General features: G+C 40.3%; 1 protein-coding gene across 7 annotated transcripts in view; it reads right to left on the bottom strand.

Moving 5' to 3' along the window:
• Ash1l (ASH1 like histone lysine methyltransferase) overlaps nucleotides 1-22145 on the bottom strand; it is a 152154-nt gene that overhangs the window by 80215 nt on the left and 49794 nt on the right. For 5 of the 7 annotated variants that reach the window (XR_013051890.1, XR_013051891.1, XM_076573656.1 and 2 more), the window contains exons 4-5: nucleotides 11576-11677; nucleotides 2090-2828 (exon numbers count right to left, since the gene is read on the bottom strand). Coding sequence is in view for 5 of the 7 variants with exons in the window: in XM_076573656.1 (XP_076429771.1) it covers nucleotides 2090-2828; nucleotides 11576-11677 (841 nt within the window). In the remaining 2 variants the exon portion in view is untranslated. Of the gene's footprint in view, nucleotides 1-2089; nucleotides 2829-11575; nucleotides 11678-13308; nucleotides 13414-14105; nucleotides 14302-22145 lie in introns of those variants that run through there. The other 2 variants (XM_076573658.1, XM_076573659.1) reach the window with 2 other exon arrangements.

The following is a 22145-nucleotide window of genomic DNA, read 5'->3' as shown; positions in this document are numbered from 1 at the left end:
AGGTGGGCTGCCATGTCTACTCAGCATTCACATGAGTTTCTAGGGATCTGAATTCCGATTGCAAAGTAAGCATGTTAACCCACAAGCTAAGTCCCCAGTCCCTATTATTAGATTTTTTTTTTTTAAGGCAAGGTTTCTGTCTCAGTGCTGGGATTACAGGGTTAGTTTATCATTTCCAGCTTTGCTGTATTTTGTTTTATTTTTTTAAAGTAATTTTAAAATTTTGTTTTATTTTTCATTATAAATAATTTATTTTTAGTTAATGTGCGTGCATGATAAGCATTGGATCCCCCAAGAGCTTGAGTAGCAGTCAGTTGGCTGGCGTGGTTGCTGGGAACTGAACTTGGGGTCTCCAGCAAGAGCGGTGTGTGCTCTTTAACCACCCACACCCTTCTAGCCTCATTTTTTATATTTTGTCAAATTATTTTCCTTTATCTATTAATATGATGATAAATTTTTTTCTTTAGCCTATACATTTATTTCAAATGTTAAGCAAGCTGTGCAGATACGGGCTGTATCTCACCATGTTAGGAGACTTATTTCTTTTCACTGCTATCCAACCAGCCAAATGTTTCTACTCCTGGGTCTGAGATTCTATTTCATGCTCCTGCCAATGTCTTCTGCTATCCTGTCACATCTATCTTCTACTCTTCACAGTAGTAATGCTTCAAGTGCAGCTCAGGGGACATATGCATCAACATCAGGCTTGGAGCTTGTTAGAAATGAACATGTCAGGGTTGGGGATGCAACTTAGGAGAAAAAAGGAACACACATGCTGGAGACTACGGCAAAAAGGATGGTGAATTCAAGGTCGGTCAAGACTACAAGAGCATGGGCAAAGTCAACCTGAGCAGTTCAGTGAGACCCTGTCTACAAAAACAAGCAAATAAAAACAACAAAACTAAAGGCAAATGTCTACCATTTAGAATGTCATTAAATTCATTGTGAGGTCTCTGAAAGATATTTTGAGTAACCTTGGTGGTCCTTGATACATTACTCCAAGAAGATCTCTCTAGAGAAGTGCATTTGTGATCCTGCTCAGGCCTCAACAAACCCAAGAGAGTCTTATAGAGCCTCTGCTGCAACTCCTTTTGAGGACACTATATTCAGTGAAATAAACCAGTCACAAAAAACAACTACTATGTGATTTCATTTATAAGCAGCACTGAAGAGTAGCCCCAAATCACAAAACAGAAAGCAGAACGTTAGTTTTTAGGGTGTTAGGCAAAGGGGAAGACAGGGAGTTACTACGAGAGTCTGTCTCAGCAACACTAAAACTGCAGAACAGAAAAAACAAAACAAAACAAAAACAAAAACACAACATACACAGACACAGAGACACACAGACACAGACTGATTGACTGAAGCTGGATGGATATGGTGGCACATACTAACACTTAGGAAACAGAAGCAGGCTGACCTTTCTATGAGGTCAAAGCTAGCCTGGTCTGAACAGTAAGTTATAGTCCAGCCAAGGCTACAAAGTGAGACAATGTCTCAAAAAATAAAAAATTTCTTTTGGTTGTGTATCACAAATGACTCTTAAATTCATTTCCTAAAGGTGCATTTTGTGTTTTGAATCTTAAGCCCTTTTACTTTTTACCATGTAAAAATGTTTTTGGCCACCTTGTGTTTTAAGAAAGGCTCCAGCTATATTATGTGCGGAGGGTGGCCTACAATTCACTATCAGAATAGCTCAGATTGATCTCAAAACTCCAGATGGTTCTTCAGCCTGAAATCATTGCCATGCATGAGTACTTCACCTAAAATATTCTTAGAGTAGAGAGCAGGCCTGAAGACTCAGTTATATAGGTATAGGATCGTTTGGGGACTCTTAGGCTGGGGTTGGGGAAATAGCTCATCAGTGAAGATGCTCGCGGTCAAGACCAATGAGCCAAGTTAGATTCCTGGGATCCACATGGTAGATCATCCTTGGGTTTGTCCTACATCTGCCACAGCAGGAGCGCGCGTGCACACGTGCACACACACGCAAATGCGCACACACACGCACACATACGCGCAATAAATAAACAAGAAAATAAGTTAGACTGCTGTTATTTAGACCATAATATCTTAAGAAAGAAATTACCTTTTATTGTTTTCTTGTTCTTCTTCTTCTGGTACTGTCTTCTGCTTTTTCCTAGACTGTTCTTCTAACAGCCAATTTTTCCTCTTCAACCCCTTCTTATGTTCTGAATTAAGGTTCACACTCTGAACCACAGCCTCAATCACATCAGTAACTGTGTCTGGACTTAGGTGCAGTGCTACGTCTTCGCCTTCATTCAATTCTGGGTTGACAAACTGGGCAGCCTGGAATGCTTGCATTGACACCACAGCTTGGAGGGGACATTTCCGAGGTCGACCTGGTCTGCGTTTCACAAAATTATTCCCTGTCCTGGCCTGCCTTTGAAGTTTTTTGGCTTTTAAAATTTTATTGACATGGTCCAGGTTTTTCTTGGTGGCCAAGATTTTGTCATAATTGCACATTTTCCGAGCTTGGCGCTGCATAGCTTCAACTACACTTCTCTTGATATGATGGGGGGAACATCTACTTGCTAACTTTTCAGACAGGAGTGGGATATTGTTATTACAAGAGTCACTTGGGACTGCAGGCACTAGAAGACTGTCTGATTTACCCAGGGCTCGCTCTTTGCTATAGTTATGGCCTGGGCTGGAGGAAGGTGGCACAGACACAGCTGTAATTGAGGCATCAGGATTTTTCTCCACGGACTCTTGCTCATCATGTTGTACTATTCGCTGCAACAGACTGTCTACAGAATCATCCATAGAAGCAACCAATCTGGGACTTCTGGAGGGAATTCCATTCACTAAAAGAGACAACACAGCACACACAGACAAAAAATTGATCACTGAGTTATCTAAATTGTTTTGTCTCTTTATGCTTGTTTCTTAGCCTTTTGAGACAAGGTTGGGCTACGAAGCTTTTGCTGGCTTAGAATTTACCAGGCAAATTAGGCTGGTCTTGAAGTTGTAGTGATTGAGCTTCCCTGCCTCTGCCTTCTGAGTGCTAGAATTATAGGCAATCAACCAGCTTTTTATTTCATTAATTCTTTATTTTTAATTTGTGTGTGTGTGTGTGTGTGTGTGTGTGTGTGTGTATGGCATGTGCACAAAGGTGCCCACAGAGGCTAGAAGAGGGCGTCAGATTCCCTGAAGTTGGTGAGCTGCTGGATATGGGTGCTGGGAAATGAACCCAGGTATTCTGGAGAGCAATAAGAGCTCTTAACTAAGCCATCTCCCAGCCCCTTCTTGTATTTGTTTAAGACAGGTCTTCTGTAGTTCAGGATGGCCTTGAATCTACTACATTTGAGGTTATTCTATTAAAGCACTATCTTGAATTCCTAATCCTTATGTCTGTTTCCCAAGTGCTGCAATTACAGGTGTGGACCACCACTCCTGGCTAAATAACTTTCTATACTGACAAAAGGTAAAAAAGTATTAAAGGCTATACAGTAGAAGACTAGAAAAAAAGCTAAACTTGTCTTTCTTTTTGACTGCTGGTGATCAAATCCTGAGACTGCCCATATTTGGCAAGTTGTTCACCACTCAGCTAAATCCTGAGCAAGATGGGTTCCTTCCATTCTTTCTTCCTGCTTTTTCAAACAGGATGTTACACTGTAGCCCAGGCTTGCCTGTAACTCACTAGGTAAGGTTATCCTCCTCCCTTAGCCTCCTACGACCTGGAATTAAAGGTGTATTATACCATGCCTGTGGCTTTTTGTACATGTGTTTATGTGGAATCAAACTTGTGTGTGTGTGTGTGTGTCTTGTGTATTGCTTCTCATGGGCTATCCATCTTATTATTTTTAATTGGAACCAAACATATATCCTTTTCAAGAAGAGTTAAGTGTGCTGAACAAATGAATCACTCTTTAACTCCATGACTAAGGACTTTTAAAGGGTTGGAAGCTTTACAAGTTGAACTGAATGCACTTTACAACTTGACAGTGTGGGGACAAGGGATGGAAGATTATGGCTTAAAAGTGATGTGTTTGAGTGTTAAGTGGACAAGGGGTAGTGTTGTGATGGGGTCAGGCGAGTTAATTGTCAACTTGACAAAATACAGAATCACCTGGGAGATGGGGCTCTGAACATGCCTGTAAGAGATTATCTTTCTAAAAGAATTAGTGATTTTCTTTTGTGTATATATGTGTGGGGTGAATACATGGAATTGTGCACAAATGGGGGTCAGGGGAGAACATTCTGTCTTCAGTTCTTCCTCCACTCTGATGTGGATTTGGAGGGTTGAACTCAGGTTGTCAGGCATGTGCAGCATTGTGTTTAGACTTGCCTGCTGAGCCATCTCTTCAGCCCAATCTTGATTTAGTTAATGAGGGGGGAAAGACCCATCCACACTAAGTGGGGTCCTTCTTCTAAATGGGATCCTGGACTATATACCTTGAGAAAGGGAACTGAGAGGCAGTTTGTATCTATCCCTCTATATTTCCTGATTGCGGATACGATGTGACAAGCTGCTTCAAGCTCCTGCTACCTTCAACTATGAGCTAAAATAAGCCATTTATCCCTTAAGTGTCTTCTTCCAAGGCATTTTTAATCACAGGTAAGAAACTAAAACAGTACCTAAACTCCTAATTTACTATTAATATCCACAGGTCCTTTTGTTGTTGTTGTTGTTGTATTTTCTAGGGCAGGGTTTCTCTGTTATCAGCTCTGGCTGGCCTTGAGCTCACCTCTGTGAGCTCACCTGCTGCTGCGTCCCAAGTGCTGGGATTAAACGCATTTGCCACCACTGCCCGGCTCAGGTCACAGTTTTTTAATCAATGGATTTATCGACATATTTTTAAAATGTGGCATTAGCTGAGATGCTTGGTGGCTCATAACAATGTAACTTCAGCACACAGGAGGCTGAGCCAGAAGGTTTATCACAAATTTCAAGCCAGCCTGAGCTACATAGTGAGGACCAAGACAGTCAGGCATAGCAAAACTCTATCCAAAAATATTGAAATTAGTGCTGTTGAGATGGCTTAGGATAAAAGCATTTGCTGATAACCCTAGGGCCCCGCTGTGGGAGGAGAGAACTAACTTCTCAGAGTTGTCCTCTGATGGTAGTCTGCATGTGTACGTACACACACACACACACACACACACACACACACACTTTTATTCTTAAGAAAATGTTATTAGAGCTAGAGTGCCTGTCTAGTATGTAACAACAGCATGTATCAAATTTTGGGGACAAATCCAGTACTTGGGTAAAGGGAAGAGAATCAGATGTTTAAGGTAAATTTGGCCACATAGTGAATTTGAGTCCAATCTGGACTAGATGAGTCCCTACTAAAAACAAACACAGGAAACACTGCTATCATTCTAGTCTGTATAAAAAAAAAAATTTACTTTATTTATATGTACTTATGTGTTTATGTCACGGGGTACAGATGATCTCTGAGGCCAGAGGATATAGAATGCTAGGAACAAAAATCAGGTCCTCTGGAAGGACAACAAGTGCTTTTAACCACTGAGCCATCTCTCTAGCCCAATTCCAGACATTTCCCTATTAAGTACTAGGAATTATAGAAACATCTATCTAATCAGGAAATGGAGTTTTCTGAATGTTCCAAGTAACTTGATGTTGAAATTCTCAAAATGAACAAGGTGGGGGAGGAATAAGGTAAGTGATCTCTGTCCCTCTTTCCAATGTGGCCAGATTGAATAACTTCCCTTTGCTTTCTGCTTTTATTGTGCCTTTACTTGCCTCATTGAGGGCTTGTGGGGAAGATTAGCTTTTCAGGGCTGTTAGAGCAGCTTCAGACCCTAACTGTAGAACCCACACTGTAAGAATTAATTTCTGGAAGTTGTGCTCTGGTCATGGCTTGCATGTACACACACATGCACGAACTCACATGCACACATACACACATCCTTGCTACTGTCCAACACAGAAAAACAAAATCATTTCCAGTAGCCTAAAAAGTCCTTTCACTCAGATCATCATGGGCGTAGGTCAAGGAGGTACCCACTGTTTCTGTGTCCTCTCAATACAGATGATGTTTGCTTTTCTAGAATTTCATACAATGGAAACCTGGAAAATACAGTTTTATTATTTGGCTATACTCCTGAGACAGACACTTAGAATCTGTCTGCTAAAAAGAAGTGATTCCTACCTGACACTTCTTCTGCCCTCATGGTGTCTGTCTTTACTTGGGCTTGCCTGATTAATTCTGCACAGGCAGGTTAATCACTAGAGGCACGATCTGTCTAACCTATCTCATCACCCTTTCAAAGCTGAAGGCACAGAGAAGTCACTATCCTAAGTCTGCAGTCACTTTGGACTCTCAGAAGGATAATCACCGACCTAAGCCCCATAAGGGACATTCTTTGTGAAGTGAGAGATGCATCCTGGAGCAGAAGCAGCATCTGAAACCCATCTTGGCCCCTAAATTGTGAGGACTTCTTTGAACTACTTTGTTCAGATACCAGAACTGATATCATCAACAACCCAGCCATATCCTGACCACTAATGATAATGCCCCCTCTGGAAAAAACAACAACAACAACAAAATAACAAAAAAACTGCTCATTCCCCATCCTTCCCCTACTGAAAGTGGAAGGAAGCTCACTTCAGTACTCTGAAGGTGGCCTTTCCATTGGTGGACAGTCACTGTGGGACTAGCTGAACCCCAGGTTGTAAGCCATTCTAATAATCCCCTTTATATATATATACACACACACACACATATGTATATATAATTCTATCAGTTCTGTTCTTCCAGAGAAACCTGACTAATACAGGGGCTATAAAATTAAACTCAATGGTTATGGCCTCATCTTAGTATAAGGCTGCTCCTGGCTGTCTTCCGCAGGGGATGGTGAGACAAAGTTCAGCTGGAGGGCTTCTTAGCCCTTATTATAGCTGTTCCTCCTACCAAATTGCCATCTTGTCCTATGAGTTCCATGTTTTCTCAAACTTGTGTTCCTAGAAATGGCCTCCCAAAACTTGAAAATTCTGCAGTTTTGGGCCTGTAAGATGGCTTGGTACACGGAGGTACCTGTGACTAAGTTTGAGAACCTGAGTAAGAGTCCCAGGACTCCACTCGGTAGAACGAGAAAACAGACTCCTGTGAACTGCCCTCTGCCTTCCATTTACATGTATATGCACACGATAAATAAATAGGCTAATAATTTTTTAAAGAAATCTGCAATTTTTAACTTTACCTGATTTTATGTATATGAGTTTTCTTCCTCTCAACTGTTCCTGCATTCTTTTTGTCTTTATTTATTTTTTTAGACTTACTGATTTTTTTTTTTTTTTAAAGATTCATTTATTTATTATGTATACAGAAGAGGGCGCCAGATCTCATTACAGATGGTTGTGAGCCACCATGTAGTTGCTGGGAATTGAACTCAGGACCTCTGGAAGAGTGGTCAGAGCTCTCAACGTTTGAGCCTGATTTTTATGTGTTTTACGTGCATGTATGTGTGTGTAGCTTGATGCCTGTGTGGTTGAGAAGAGACCCTGGGACTGGATTGATGCATGGTGTGTTCAGTGAACCTGAATTCTCTTCAAGAGCAAGAAGTGCTGGGATGGCTAGAAGGATCGATGCTCTTAACCACCAAGCTCTCTCTTCTGCATATAAGTTGTTTTGTTTGGTTTTTGCCTGCATATATTTAAGTCCACCAAATACACGCAATTCCTTCGGAGGCCACAAGACAGGGACTGGATCTCATCTCAGTAACTGGAGTTACAGATGGCTGTAAACAAGTATGTGGGTGCTGGGAACAGAATCAAGGTCCTCGTTACGACAGCAAGTGCTCTTAACTGCTGAGCCGTCCTGTGCTCTTGCCATACAAACACACACAGTAAATAAATAACAAAGACATTTTTAAAGAAGTCTATATAGGAGTAACTATTACTGGTCTTTAAAGTTTTTTTTTAAATTATATTTATTTATTGTGATTCAGATCATCTAACTTGGAGACATATACCTTTACCTTCACCACAAACTCAAAGGCCCTATCTCCAGACTTCGTGTTCCACTAAACCATACTATATGTTCATAGTCCTGGCAGGAACGGACACTCTTTTCTTAGAGACAGACTTTCACTATGTAGGCCTGGCTGGCCTTGAACTCCCTGGCCTTGAGATCTGGCTGCTTCTGTCTCCCAGGTGCTGGAATTAAAGGGGCATGTCTTGGTTACTGTTCTATTGCTGTGAGGAGACACCATGACCAAGGCAGTCTCGAAAAGAAAGCATTGAATTGAGGACTTGCTTGTAGTTTCTGAGAGTTAGTCCATGATCATCATGGTGGGAAGGATGGCAGCAGGCAGGCATGACACTGGAGCAGTAGCTCAGAGTTGACATCTTTTCCACAATGGGGGCAGACAGCAAAAGAGACTGAGCCTGTTTGTGGGCTTTTGAAACCAGTGACACACTTCCCACAAGATCACACCTCCTAACCTTTACCATATAGTTCCAACTGGGAACCAAACATTCAAGTAGAGGAGCCCCTGGGGGCAACTCTCATTTAAGAAACTGTGCTCTTCCACTTGGCTATCAGATAACCGAGACAATTTTCCCTCACAGAGATCTCACATAGGATCAGGAAATGGCTAGGGCCCTTGGGCTAGCCAGAGGAGGAATTTGTCTTCAGGAAAGTTTTCACCAATACTGACACTTGCTGAAGCCTGGAGCCTGAAGGACTCCTTTCTTTCCTTGTTTGTTTTCTGTGACAGGGTTTCTCTGTTTAGCCCTGGCTGTCCTGGAACTCACTCTGTAGACCAGAGTGGCCTCAAACTCATAGAGATCTGCCCGCCTCTGCCTCCTGAGTACTAGGATTAGTGATATGTGCCACCAACCCCGGCCTTTGTTTGTCTGTTTGAGACAGGGTCTTACTTTGTAGCTCCAGCTGTCCTGGAACTCACTATGTAGACCAGGCTGGCCTACAGAGTACTGCCTGCCTCTGCCTCCCAAGTGCTGGAACTAAAGGAGTACACTACCACACTCAGCTTAAAAATATTTAAGGTTTATTTATTTTATTTTGTCTGTGTTTTGCTTCTATGTGTATCTGTATCTTGTGCCTTTTGGCCAGTTCCAATTTTAGTGAAGTGCCACATGGGTGCTGAGAATCAAACTCAGGTCCTCTACAAAAACAAGTGCTCTTAACCACCAAGCCATGTGCCCAGCCTCAGGACTGTTTTATTATGCACATTGCTCATCATCAATTTAAACCCAAACCTCATGTTAGGATTCCAATACAGACTTGGAGGAGGGAGGTCAATGGAACTCTTTATATCTCTCCTAAATACAGGCACACCTTACCTCTGGTAAAAATTTGTCTCTTCTTTCACTAATATCACACTGTCGTTTTGTGGGTATGAGGGCTTTATGTACAAATGTGTAGATGTGTGCACACATGCAAGCTTGAAGGAGCCAGAGTTCAATGCTGGGTGTCTTCCTCAATCTCTATTTTTTGAAACAGAGTCTTGCACTGACTCTGGATCTCATCAATTTGGCTGAACTGGCCCTGACATTAAATTCCAGGACCCACCTGTCTCCATGCCTTAGCACTGGAGTCACAGACACATTTGTTACACGTGGCTTTCTGGCGGTGTTGGGGACCAGCCATGGGCCTTGTGCAGCAGACACCCACTGAGCCAGCTCCCAGGCTATGCACTACAGTAAGAAGCCGTGTGGACGCCTTCAAATTTTGTCTCTGAAAGCATGAAACTGCTCTGGCATTTTCTGGATGGTATCCTTTTCTTTTTTCTTTTGGTGTGTGTGTGTTTTACTAGTGACTAAACCTAGGGTCTTATTTACACAGGAGAGGTAAATGCTTTACCAACAGAGCTATACTCTTAAACTCTTTTATGGTTTGTTTGTTTGTTTTGTTTTTGAGACAGGGTTTCTCTGTGTAGCCTTAGGTGTTCTTGACCGTCTGAGAATTTGCTCTGTGGCCTCAAATTCAGGGAGATCCATCCATCTCTGCCTCCCAAAGGCTGGAATTAAAGGCGTGTGCCACCACCGCCTGGCTCCCTTTTATGCTTTTTAAGACTAGGTCTCACTCTGTATTTCAGGCTGGGAAATTCTTGGCAAATCCCTTGCTTCAGCCTCCCAAGTACTGGGATTCCAGGCATGCGCCACCATATATGCAGGGTCCTCTCAAAATTTTAGAATTAGGACCTGTGAGGTGGCTCCGCGGGTAAGTACACTTGCAACCAAGCCTGACAACCTGTGTTCAGTCTGTTCAGTCCTAGGGTTCCACATGGCGAAGGACAGAACCAACTTTCAGACAGTTGTTCTCTGACCTCCACATATGCCACGTGGCATGTATGCACCATGAGCAAGCACACACGCATAAGGGATATGTAAAAACAACAATGTATACTGTATATATGTGCCATTTTGTCCTGTCGATAAAAGCCTTAAATAACCCCATGAGTTAATCAATTCTGAAATCCTTTTCACTCTAGATTTTAAAAATAAAGTGAAAAATATTTTAGAATCAGCCCATCATTTCAAATGAATCTTACGAAGACCATATTACATATATAAATTGGTTTGGAGAACTGCCATTTTGATGGTTAAGAGTCTTCAAAACAATAAACAATGATATATATTTTTCAACAATGCTTTCTAATTATTCTTTTGATATCATCTCATGTAACCTAGGTATGTTCTATATAAAATGCAGTGTTGGGGAAAGAATCAGGGCTACATGAATGCTAGGAAAGCACTCTATCAACTAAACTATATTTTTGGGCCTTACAATTATTATTGTCATATATTTTTGAGACAGGGTCTTGCTATGTATCCCAAGGTGGCCACAAATTCACAGCAATATCTTTTGCCTCGGTCTCTCTAGTGTTGTGACTACCAGCCTACTTTGTATTTTTTAATTAAATACTTAATGGGTATATTTGAGAGATTTATCTTTAAGTTAGTTCATGGATGACCTTGAACTCCTAATCCTAATTCTACCTCCCAAATGCTGAGGGTACAGGCATGTGCCAATATACACAACAATAATGTATTAAAGGGCTTCAAGCCACACTATTACAGAATGTTTTTATTTATTTATTTATTTTTATTTATTATGTAAACAGTGTCCTGCCTGCATACCAGAAGAGGGCACCAGATCTTAATGTAAATGGTTGTGAGGCACCATGTGGTTGCTGGGAATTGAACTCAGGACCTCTAGAAGAGCAGCCATTGTTCGTAACCTCTGAGCCATCTCTCCAGCCTCAGAATGTACTTTTCCATAATTTCAATGTAAAAAGTTATGTGTGTGTGTCATGTCTGTTGTGTGAGTATGTGTACATGTGCAGATCCCTGTGGAGGCCAGTGGTGTCAGGTCCCCTAGTGCTAGGACCCAACCATGGGTCCTCTGCAACAACAGTATATGCTCCTAACTGCTGAGCCATCCTCCAGTGCCCTTACATTGCAATTTTTAAAAGTAAAACTATTAAATTTTTCCAATATACATTATGAGTGATATTGAGATGACAAGACCACTTTTGTTTGCTTTACACAGATTCGTCAATTTCAAGTGGCAGATAGGAAACTATCCTGAAAATCTAGTAAAACAATAGCACTTACCTGTTGAAGAAGTACTCTCAGATGAAGACCTTTTATGGGTAGGGCTACAATTTGTGCTTTCTGATGATCGCTGGGAAGATTTATCTGAAGTTGACTGAGAACCTGGGAAGAAAGAAAAAGAAAGAAATCATAGGACAATTCAAGACTACAAGAAGTGTTTGTTAGCCCATGCTGTGATAGAACAGTGAACTGTAGCTGCTGCCACTGCCATACCCTGTAACAATGTGACACATAAGCTCACAGTAAGAAGATATAAGTAGAGGATAAACCACGCCAGAGGCCGCTGACAGAATTTCCCAGGTCATAGAATTGTTGTAGATTAGCAGAGAGGAAGAAAACCACTTCTAATGGTAGGATAAAAATAAATTGTGATTTAGTTTCATGTACCATTACTATGAAATATTTACTGATAAAAATTGATAGTCTAACCTATTCCTTATTTTTTATTAAAACTCATCATATAAACCAATAAATAAAACTTATCCAACTTAGGTATCTTATTTAATAGACTCAGATACAAAGTAGAAGCCTGGACCTCAGGTCCATCATCTTTTGTTTGTTTGTTTGTTTTTTCTTTTTTTGAGACAAGAGGTTCTCTGTGTAGCCCTAGTTGTGCTGGAAGTCGCTCTGTAGACCAGGTTGGCTTTGAACTCACAGAGATCTGCCTGCCTTTACCTCCTCAGTGCTAGGATTAAAGGCGTGTGCCACCACACCAGGTGAAGTCCATCATCTTACCCAATTCACAAATATTCACATTCTGTTTTCTACAGAAAATACTGAAAGAACTGATTATAAATTTATTTGTAGAATACATCTTTAATGGTATACATTTAAGGTAACTTAGTTTATAGGTATAAAACGTCATAAAAACATTTAATTTCCCTTAAAAAAAAAAGGTCTTATAATTTTAGCAAAACCCCAAATTGATGTAGCATAATTTAGTACATTTCTTGCTCGGGAGAAAACAATGATGTTCAGGAATGATTATTTTCCTACAAAAAAATATTCTTGTTTCTAATACTCCTTTCATAATAATCGAAAAAGCCAGCTGTTGAAAATACATAATAAACATCAATTTTGTATTTGCCAAAAGAATTAGAAGCACTCCAAATTATTCACTTTTATATCTAAAATAAGCTTCAACATAAAATTGGAGCCACAAAAGAAACTAAAGCCTGTAAGAGGAGACTATCTGGAACTGCTTGAGGATTTAACTCTCTAATGAAGACAGGATTTAATCTCTGAAGGACATTACAGGAACAGAAAAAATTAATGCAGCTAAGTTTCTATGATTTCCCTTGCTCTAAGAGAAAAAGTATAAACTGTTTTATTTAAACAGTTTCTTAAGTCACACTATTGCAATTTTTCTTTTCATGGGTTACTGGCAGTACTGACCGGGTAAGATGTATGACTCACCGTTCAAGAATGATGTCAGACACTAGGAAAATCCGTGCTGTAACACCGCGCACCCTACTTCTAACACACAGTGATGACTGATGTAAGATCTACTCAAGAACAAAGATTGTTTCATTTTGAATTTCAAAGAGATATAAAAAGGGATTTTTGAAAACTAACTGTACAGTAAATCCCCATGGTGTGTGGCTCAGATATTCTACTACAGAGCTAAATGGAATGTTAAAACATCTAGGAAGTAAAAAGCCAAGGAAGGCATCAATGAAGAGTAAGTATTAATATAGAAAACTTCATATACAAGACAGATATAGTCTTCCTACCCAGATACGTAGCCAAGACAGAAGACAACAGTGGCCAAGAAGCTTGAGACATCATTGAGCTCTGTCACCATTCCTGTTGAATGGGCAAACAATGGAGATTAAGTGCCAGGGAACAAAGGGAGTTTAAGAGCACTTTTAATAGTTTTCTCTCTCAGCCACAAACTGACATCTAATGGGTATATTTTACATGCTTGGTATCTGGCTAGACTGTGGAGGTGGGAGAAAAGAGATACAAAGAAGAGTACCATGTGGTGGTATTTTATTTGTACTGAAATATGATTTTAATTGTATGTTAATAAATAAAGTTGCCCGGGGGTCAGAGCTATTAGAGCCATAGAAAGAGCGTGGCGGTGGTGGCGCACGCGACATATGCCTTTAAGACCTGGAGGGCTGTACTCACAGGCAGTGACGAGGCAGTCATGTGTTTGGGTTTACAACCAATGAGAAGGCAGAACAGAAAGACTATGTAAAGACATACACATAGGATGTAGCTCTCTTTTGGGGAGGTAGGAGCACGGCAGGAAGGGTAAGATTTTTGCTCTGAGCTCTGATCTCTTGGCTTTCTCTTTTACATTGGTTCTGTGTTTCTTATTTAATAAGATGGTTGGTTACATCTACAGTACCAGGTCTGCTCTCCAGGCTTAGCTAACGCTATTCATGTCATCATGTACTATATTTCAGATGACATCTGTGCTGTTTGTTCATGAGCTCCAGCTTCAGTTTCTAGGCTATTTGGTAACTTTTCCCAAATTTCTTGATCATCTTCAAGAAAGTCTTCATGAAGGCTTCAACTATACCTTTGATCATCAGGATATCCTGAGAATCACCCTGCCTGGCCTCACCCACCTCAGGGTAAAAGAGGGTACAGGCACTTTCTTCAAAGCTCCTTCTTTTGGTGGCATCTGGAGCTGCTGAGGAGGCAGTGGGAGGTGGAATGGGGGTCAGATCCCCGGAGATCGTTATTGGCAGCACTGTACAGCAATTCCTGAGAAACTGAAACAATTGAGAGAGAGATGGCTTAGCTCACTTAGCTTCTGAGCCATTTATCATTTTCTGAAAGTAATGGAGGCCAGCAGCCTATTCTTAGAATTAAATAGAAGACTGGAATAAAAATTCAGGAAGGCTTTCACTTTTCATTTTTAAAAGTGTGTTTGAATCCCCTGTTCATATAGAGTAGAGCTGTTCTTAACAATATTGCATATTTAGAGAATAAAGTTGTATCCTTGAGATATGTTCAAAAACAGTGCTGACAGAAACAGTAAGAGGATGAGAATACCAGAAAACACACTGCTCAATGATGTAAAGTAAACAGATTTAAGACTGGAAATCAACACAACTTTTGAGCAAGAAGAAGCAACCTGTTCAATATGTGTAAAGTATGTTAAAATTGGCCTATAAGTCAGAGGAAATATATAAACGTACTGCTTTGTTAAGTTCCATTATACAGCTGGGTGACTAGAGAAGAATAAGAGAATGTCCAGAGAGAACTAACATGTCTATTCCAGCAGAGACCCCAACATATCTGTATTTGCAAACATAAGACAATATGAAATGCAGAGTGGAGTGCAGTGTGGTATTAAGTATATGGATTATGGAAAAAAAGCAACCAGGGTTTGATTCTTCAGTCTTTAGCAAATTAAGGATCAGGATCAAGGCAAATAAACACTCTTAATTCTGACTTTAAATTAAAGCACTCTAAATCATTGGACAGTGTTAAGTCCCAAAATGGGATAGTAAAATTTGTAATGTCACCTTATAAAATTCAATGTGGCTTATAAATGTTAGTGATTACTACATATGAAGAGGTTCCTAACACTGGTCATGTTATCTTTTTCTTGGGGAGAGAATATCAATGATTGAAACCAGGATCTTGTGCTTCACTGAGCTACAAATTCAACATTATTGTGAAAAATATTTTTGATATTAAATACATAAGTAACTGACACATTTAAATGGACATTCTATTTTAAAACAAAAATTTAAGTAGAACAGATACTTATGCCCAATTAGGGAGCTGAAACTAACATATAGCTATTAATCATTTACCTTAAATGTAAAGTGAATACAATTAAGATGTATATCTGGAATGAACCTTAATGTACCGCCTCTACCTTAGCTTCTCTAGGAATGGGGTGATGATCTAAACCACAGCAATACTATCAGATGTACCAAGAAACTAACTGGAACCAGGTATCCAGCTTTCTAGTTAGTTCGTTAACAAGGACAAAGCAGTTTTCTGCTTCCCCTATTTATTTTTGTGTTCCTCTAATTCATAGTCATTTTCTAAGCGGAGTTACCCAGTTTCACTCATGGGGGGGGGGGGGGTGGTAAGATTTGCCAGCAAAGACTCCATTCCTCATTGAGCAAGGTGTTTATATGGATTTTAGTTCCAGAAAATCTGATTATGCCTCCAAAAAAAAAGTGTGTACACACGAGAGAGAGAGAGAGAGAGAGAGAGAGAGAGAGAGAGAGAGAGAGAGAAATCAGTAAGTTTCCATCATTTCTTTTTAGAACAAAGATATAATGAAATAAACAAGGAATATAGATGGAAATGCATCAGTTCATAGAATTTTTCAATTAGAAACACTGCTGGGGTCACTCAGACCACAGACGAGACACATTTAGAGACTACATACACATAAGTAAAGCAGTAATTGCACATAAAGCAGAGACGATATGCTTAAATAAAAACTGGATTTTAACATTAAGGTATGGTGAGTCTTAGGAGTTAATTCTCCATGCTACTGGTAATAAAGACATCTGTGTACAGAAGGTGACTGAGTGGTACTGAGGAAGAACCACAGGTGTCACAAACTAGGCTGATATACAGAGGGATATAAGAACTAAAAATAAACTTGGATATGTGAAGAAGCCTCACAAGTCATTTGCATTATAGTATTTTTGAGTTTCATTGGTCTCTTATCTGATAAACTTGTAAGACAAGGCTTTGAGAAAATATTTGTATCCATGTAGGCAATAAGGGGAAAATGGGGGCTGGAGAGATGGCTCAGAGGTTAAGAGCACTGCTTGCTCTTCCAAAGGTCCTGAGTTCAATTCCCAGCAACCACATGGTGACTCATAACCATCTGTAATGAGATCTGATGCCCTCTTCTGGCCTGCAGGTGTACATGCAGACAGAACACTATGCATAATAAATAAATCTTTTTAAAAAATAAGGGAAAAATAGTATAAACTGTATGTACATAGCAAAAAAAAAAAAAGGGGGGGGAGAATGTCAGAAAAGGGAAAAACATAAATGGACTAAGGATAATCATCTAGTCTTATAGTATCCATAGAAATAAACGAAGACCAAGAAGCTGTCATGAAGTTCGTTTGTTGTTTAAAAAAAAAAAAAACCAAAAACTTGATTTAATCTACTATAAAAAGTGAATACTATTTTCACAGATGCCTGAGAGTAAGCAAAGAGTCAAATGGCCAAGTCATCCGAATCAACAGAGAGAACTGCCTCTGATAGCGAGCGTCTGTGTATGTAGAAAGGCGGAAGAGTCACAAGGAACACACACACAGAACCCAGGGAGGTGACTGAGGAAAAACACGTGCTGAGCAAGCCTGACAGCCTGAGTTGGATCCCTGGAAGCCAGGGCATAAAGAGAACTGACTCTCAAAAGTTGCTAACTGATCTTCATATACATACTAGGACATGCACACTCCCTTACAGAAGCAAACACATGTGCATAAGTATGTGGGCACACACAGGGACACACATTCTCATACTTACTTGAATTAAAAAATTAAAACAAATTAAAAAAAGAAAAAACCTGAGTATGAGAGCACACAATTTTAATCCCAGCATGTGTTGAGTTAGGAATAGGTGGATCTCTGTGACTTGAGGCCAGCCTGGTGGTCTACAGAGGAGCTCTAGACCAGCAGGGATCTATAGTGAGAGTCCCCTGCTGGGCAGTGGTAGTACATGCCTTTAACCCATGCACTCTCTGGAGGCAGAGGCAGGCAGACAGAGCAAGAACCTGGACAGCCAAGGCTACAAAGAGAAACCCTGTCTCGTAAAACCAAACCACACCAAAACAAATAAACACCCCCCACACACACACACAAAAAAAAAAGTATGCAAAAACCTAACATTCACATCTATCTTTGAAAATAAAGATTCAACCTAACTACTTCACTGTGGCCTTAACTCTTCCAAACCAAATGATGAATTTTCTCCAGCCTGGCCTACAGAGCTAGTTCCAGGACAGCTAGGGCTGTTACACAGAGAATTCTGTCTTAAACACCCCCCACAAAAAAGGAATTTTCAGGGTGCTAAATATGAATTAGAAAAAAAATCCACACTGACTGGGCGTGATGACATATGCCTTTGATTTCAGCACTTGGGAGGTAGAAGCAGGTTAGTCTGAATTCCAGACCAGCCAGAACTATATAGTGAGACATCTCAAAATAAACAAACAAAAAAGAAACCAATAAAACCAGTAATCTGGTCATATAAAGTTTGTTTCTTCAATCTAAATTCATATTAAAGGCTTTTTACAAATTTATATACTATAGGTTTCATGTACATTGTTTGGAATTCAACAATAAACACTATACTAATTAGGAAATTATTTAAATGAGCAAAATGTCTGATGTTTCCAATGCTATATATATCTTTGGACTAACCATGGAAGTACAGACTAACTTGTGCTAGACTTAAAATGAGGCTTACAGTGAGTTCAAAGAAATAAACTTATTTCAAAATAGTATTTCAAAGTAGTTTTATAATAAATCAGTTCTTCCTAACAAAATTAAAGCATGGCACAAAGTTTTAGTTTTCTGTTTGTGGTGTGCATGTGTGCATGCCTGATTTTCATGTATGGAGGCACATGTTTGTGTGGGCACGTGAGTACATGTGGTGGTCTGACTGAGGCTCAGGTTGGCAGCCTCCTCAATTGCTCATCCACCTTAGTAACTGAAGCAGTGTCCCTCAATCAAACCCGGAGCTTGCTGATACTGATAGTTTTGCTGCCAGCTGGCTCTGGAGAACCCCGTTTCTACCTGCTAAGGCTGGAGTTATAGGCAGGCTGCTATGTCCACCACAAATTTATGTGGGTTCTGGCATTTCCACTGATGACCTATTTCTCCAGCCTCAGTATTTGAAGACTTTGATGGAGTACTTTTGGTCCTGGATTTAAGTTCTGAATCTATTCCTGAATCTCTTGAACAAAACGGTGCTACAAGTTTCTTGTCAACAAGTTCAAAGGTGGGATAAAAGCTGGGTCTTTAATAAAAACAGGTGTTCCTGACAAAGAAATAAACTTCCAGAAAGCAAAACATTTCATTCGCCACACCCGTTAAGTGCAATATAGGAGGAAAGGGTTCAGAGTCTGTGCTCATGATGTTTAAGCTAAAAACAAACAAAAACCCCCAAAGTATTTTTTCTCTCTCTAATTAAGGAATTCTCCTGGAAACTTCCCAGAACCATCATAGTCTAGTCTAGTCTAGTCTAGTCTAGTCCAGTCCAGTCTCTCTCTCTCTCTCTCTCTCTCTCTCTCTCTCTCTCTCTCTCTCTCTCTCTCTCTCTCTCTCTCTCTCTCTCGTGTCTTGAGACAGAGTTTCTCTGTGTAGCCCAGGCTGTCCTGGAACTCACTCTGTAGACCAGGCTGGACTACAACTCACAGAGATCCACCTGCCTCTGCCTCTTGAGTGCTGGGATTAAAGGGGTGCCACAATCTATTTTAACTTTATACACACACACACACACACACACACACCTATATATTTATACTTTACTTATGGATGCATCTTTGATAATACTCTAGAGAAAGTGTCAAAATCATGATATTTTCATCAATCGATGCTTATCCTTTCAGGTAAAAATGAAAAAAAAAAAAAAAAAACTCAGTAAGTATGTTTTTCAAAACAACAACAACAAAAACCAGGCCACCCTGGTCTACAGAGTCAGTTCCAGGACAGCCAGGGCTGTTACACAGAGAGAAACCCTTTCTGGTTGGGGGGGGGGGGGGTGGCTTCCAGAGTGAATACTATTCTGAAATGAAAATACATAGTCATTTAATCACGAGGGACAAAACAGCGGAATACCTGAAACACATAATATGTAATTACATATAATCAATCACAATACTGTCCCACTGGCCACTCTTCGCTATTGTTTTGTCCATTTTTGAAATCAGACTGTTCTGCCATGTACAGCTAGTTATGAGTTAAATACACTAAAAACAAGATCAATTTGATGGCATATACCTACTGTGGCAGACTCCTATAATCCCAGCAATTAAGAGGCTGAGGCAAGAAGACCCTGAGTTTGAAGCTAGGCTGTAAGATCTGTCCTTAAAAAGAAACAATCCAAACCAAACAACCAAACAACCAAACCCGCTGGTCAGGCTGGTACACACCTTTATCCCAGCACTCAAGGCAGAAGCAGGTAGATCTCTTTGAGTTGGAGGCCAGCCTGATCTAAATAGTGAGTTCCAGGACAATCAAGGCCCAGCAGAGAGGACCTGTCCCCAAAACACACACACACAAGCAAACAAATCAACCAACCCTAATTTAGGTTTGAAGAGATAGTTCAGGGATTAAGAGCACCCTCCAGAGGGTCCAGGTTCGATTCCCCTACACTTACATAGTAGTTCACAACCATCTGTAACTTGGTCTCAGTGGATCTGACACCCTCTACCGGCCTCTACCGGCACTGCATGCACGTGGTGCAGACATACATGCAGGCAAAACACCTATACACATACATAAAAACTATTAAAAAAACAAACTAAGTTGGGGTATAGCGGGATGGCTAAGAGCACTTAGTGTTCTTTCAAAGGACCTCTATTCATTTTCCAGTACTCACGTTAGGTGACTCACAATTACCCTCTAACTCCTATTCCAGGAGATTGGATGCCTCTGGCCTCAGATACTCACACGCACATACTTACACAAAGATGTACAAACACATAATCAAAAATAAATATTAAAAGAAACACTCACAAAACTTTGAGTTAATATGGTATGGATATATTCTAATTGGTAGAGTATTTGCCTAGCATACCGCAAACCTGGCACTGAGTACCCATGCACTCCTATAAGACTGAGGGAGGTGGTCAAGTCATCCTTCGGTACACAGCCAATTTGAAGATCAGCCTGGACAACTACATGAGACCATCTTAAAACAAAAAACAGCCAACCAATCAAACAAACAAACAAACAAAACCTTACCCAGGTAATAAGTACATTTTTAAAAATGCTGAAAAATCAAGAAAGGAATGTTTGGACATTCCATGTCAGATACCTGTTCTCACCAGACATATTTCATGTCTACCTAATATAGATCAAATAATAGAATCAGTTATCAGGGTTAGATGAAACCAGGAATAAATAGTCTTAGTAATTAAGTATATAATGTTAAGACTATTAGGACTTTCAAGGTTAGTACAGAACATGTAAATTAGAAGACTGGGTGCCTGTATATGTCTGTGTGTGGCCTGTGCAGATATGACAGCCAGTGTTAACAGGATGTCATCCTCCAATTGCTTCTTCACCTATTTATGTACTTTATGTCTAGGGGTGTTTTGTCTGCATGTACATTTGCACACCAGGAAGAGGGGATCAGATCCCATGGGACTACACTTATAGATGATTTCAACCCACCATGTAGGTGCTGGAAACTTAACTCTGGAAGAACAGCCAGTGCTCTTAAACACTGAGCCATCTCTTCAGCCACACAAAGGTATTTTTTCTTCCTTTTGTTCTTTTTTTTTGAGACAGGATTTCTCTGTGTAGCCCTGGCTGTCCTGTCCTGGAACTTACTCCATAGACCAGGCTGGCCTCAAAATCAGAGATGACCTGCCTCTGCTTTCGCAGTGCTGAGGTTAAAGGCCTGGGCCACTGTCCCCCCCGCCCCCAACTTATTTTTGAGACAAGGTTTCCAACTGAACCTGGTGCTTGCTTCTTTGGCTAGGGCACTGAGGTTGTAAATCCCACACTGGCTTTTGTTTTGATATGGCTGTTCTTGGTCTGGACTTGGACACTCCTGTCTGCAAAGCAGGCACCATGCCCACAGAGCCATTTGCCCAGCCCTAGATCATTAGTCTTTTGATGATTTCAGTCAAGAAATAAGCCATTTTCATTCTCATGGGCTGTTTACTTTGTTTTTCGAGAAAGGTTTCTCTGTGTAGTCCTGGCTGTTCTGGAACTATGTAGGCCAGGCTGGCCTCAAACTCAAGAGATCTGCCTGCCTCTGAGTTCTGGGATTTAAAGTGTGTGTCACCACACCCAGAGCTGTGTTAGTTTTTTGGTTTTTATTTTATATGTATAGGTGTTTTGCCAGTCTTTTTGTGTGCCTGATGCCCACAGAGTCCATAAGAGGGCATCAGACTCTGGAACTGGAGTAAGCTGCCATATGGATGCTGGGAATTGAACCTGGGTCCTGTGGAAGAGCAGCCAGTGTTCTTAATCTCCGAGTCCTTTCTCCAGCCCTGTTCTCATGATTTGACTCCTCACAACATGCCTTGAACCCATGTGTCTGCAGCCCTAATTTGATTTTACTTATCTTTCCTGAAATTTGCAAAAATATAACTCATTAAATGTCAGTTTTATGATAATTAACCCATAATAAATTCAATCAATATAAACAGCAAACAACCTTGATTTTTCCCTCTTTATCAGTTATCAGAGATACATTTTGCTTAACAATTTAGTCTGCTTTAAAAAAACCAAATCTTATGTTTGAATAATTTTTAATATATCCTTTGGCCAAATTCCTCTAATGTTAACATCTTACGTAGCCAACACACATTTTTTCAAAACTAAGAAATTAACACTGGCATAATCTATTGATGCAACTGCAAACTATTCGAGGTTCAGCAAATGTG

Source organism: Peromyscus maniculatus, chromosome 6 (genome assembly GCF_049852395.1).
Source record: "Peromyscus maniculatus bairdii isolate BWxNUB_F1_BW_parent chromosome 6, HU_Pman_BW_mat_3.1, whole genome shotgun sequence".
In the NCBI taxonomy this organism is placed as follows: domain Eukaryota; kingdom Metazoa; phylum Chordata; class Mammalia; order Rodentia; family Cricetidae; genus Peromyscus; species Peromyscus maniculatus.
The sequence above is the reverse complement of the archived record's forward strand: the minus strand, read 5'-3'. Positions and strand labels throughout refer to the sequence as shown.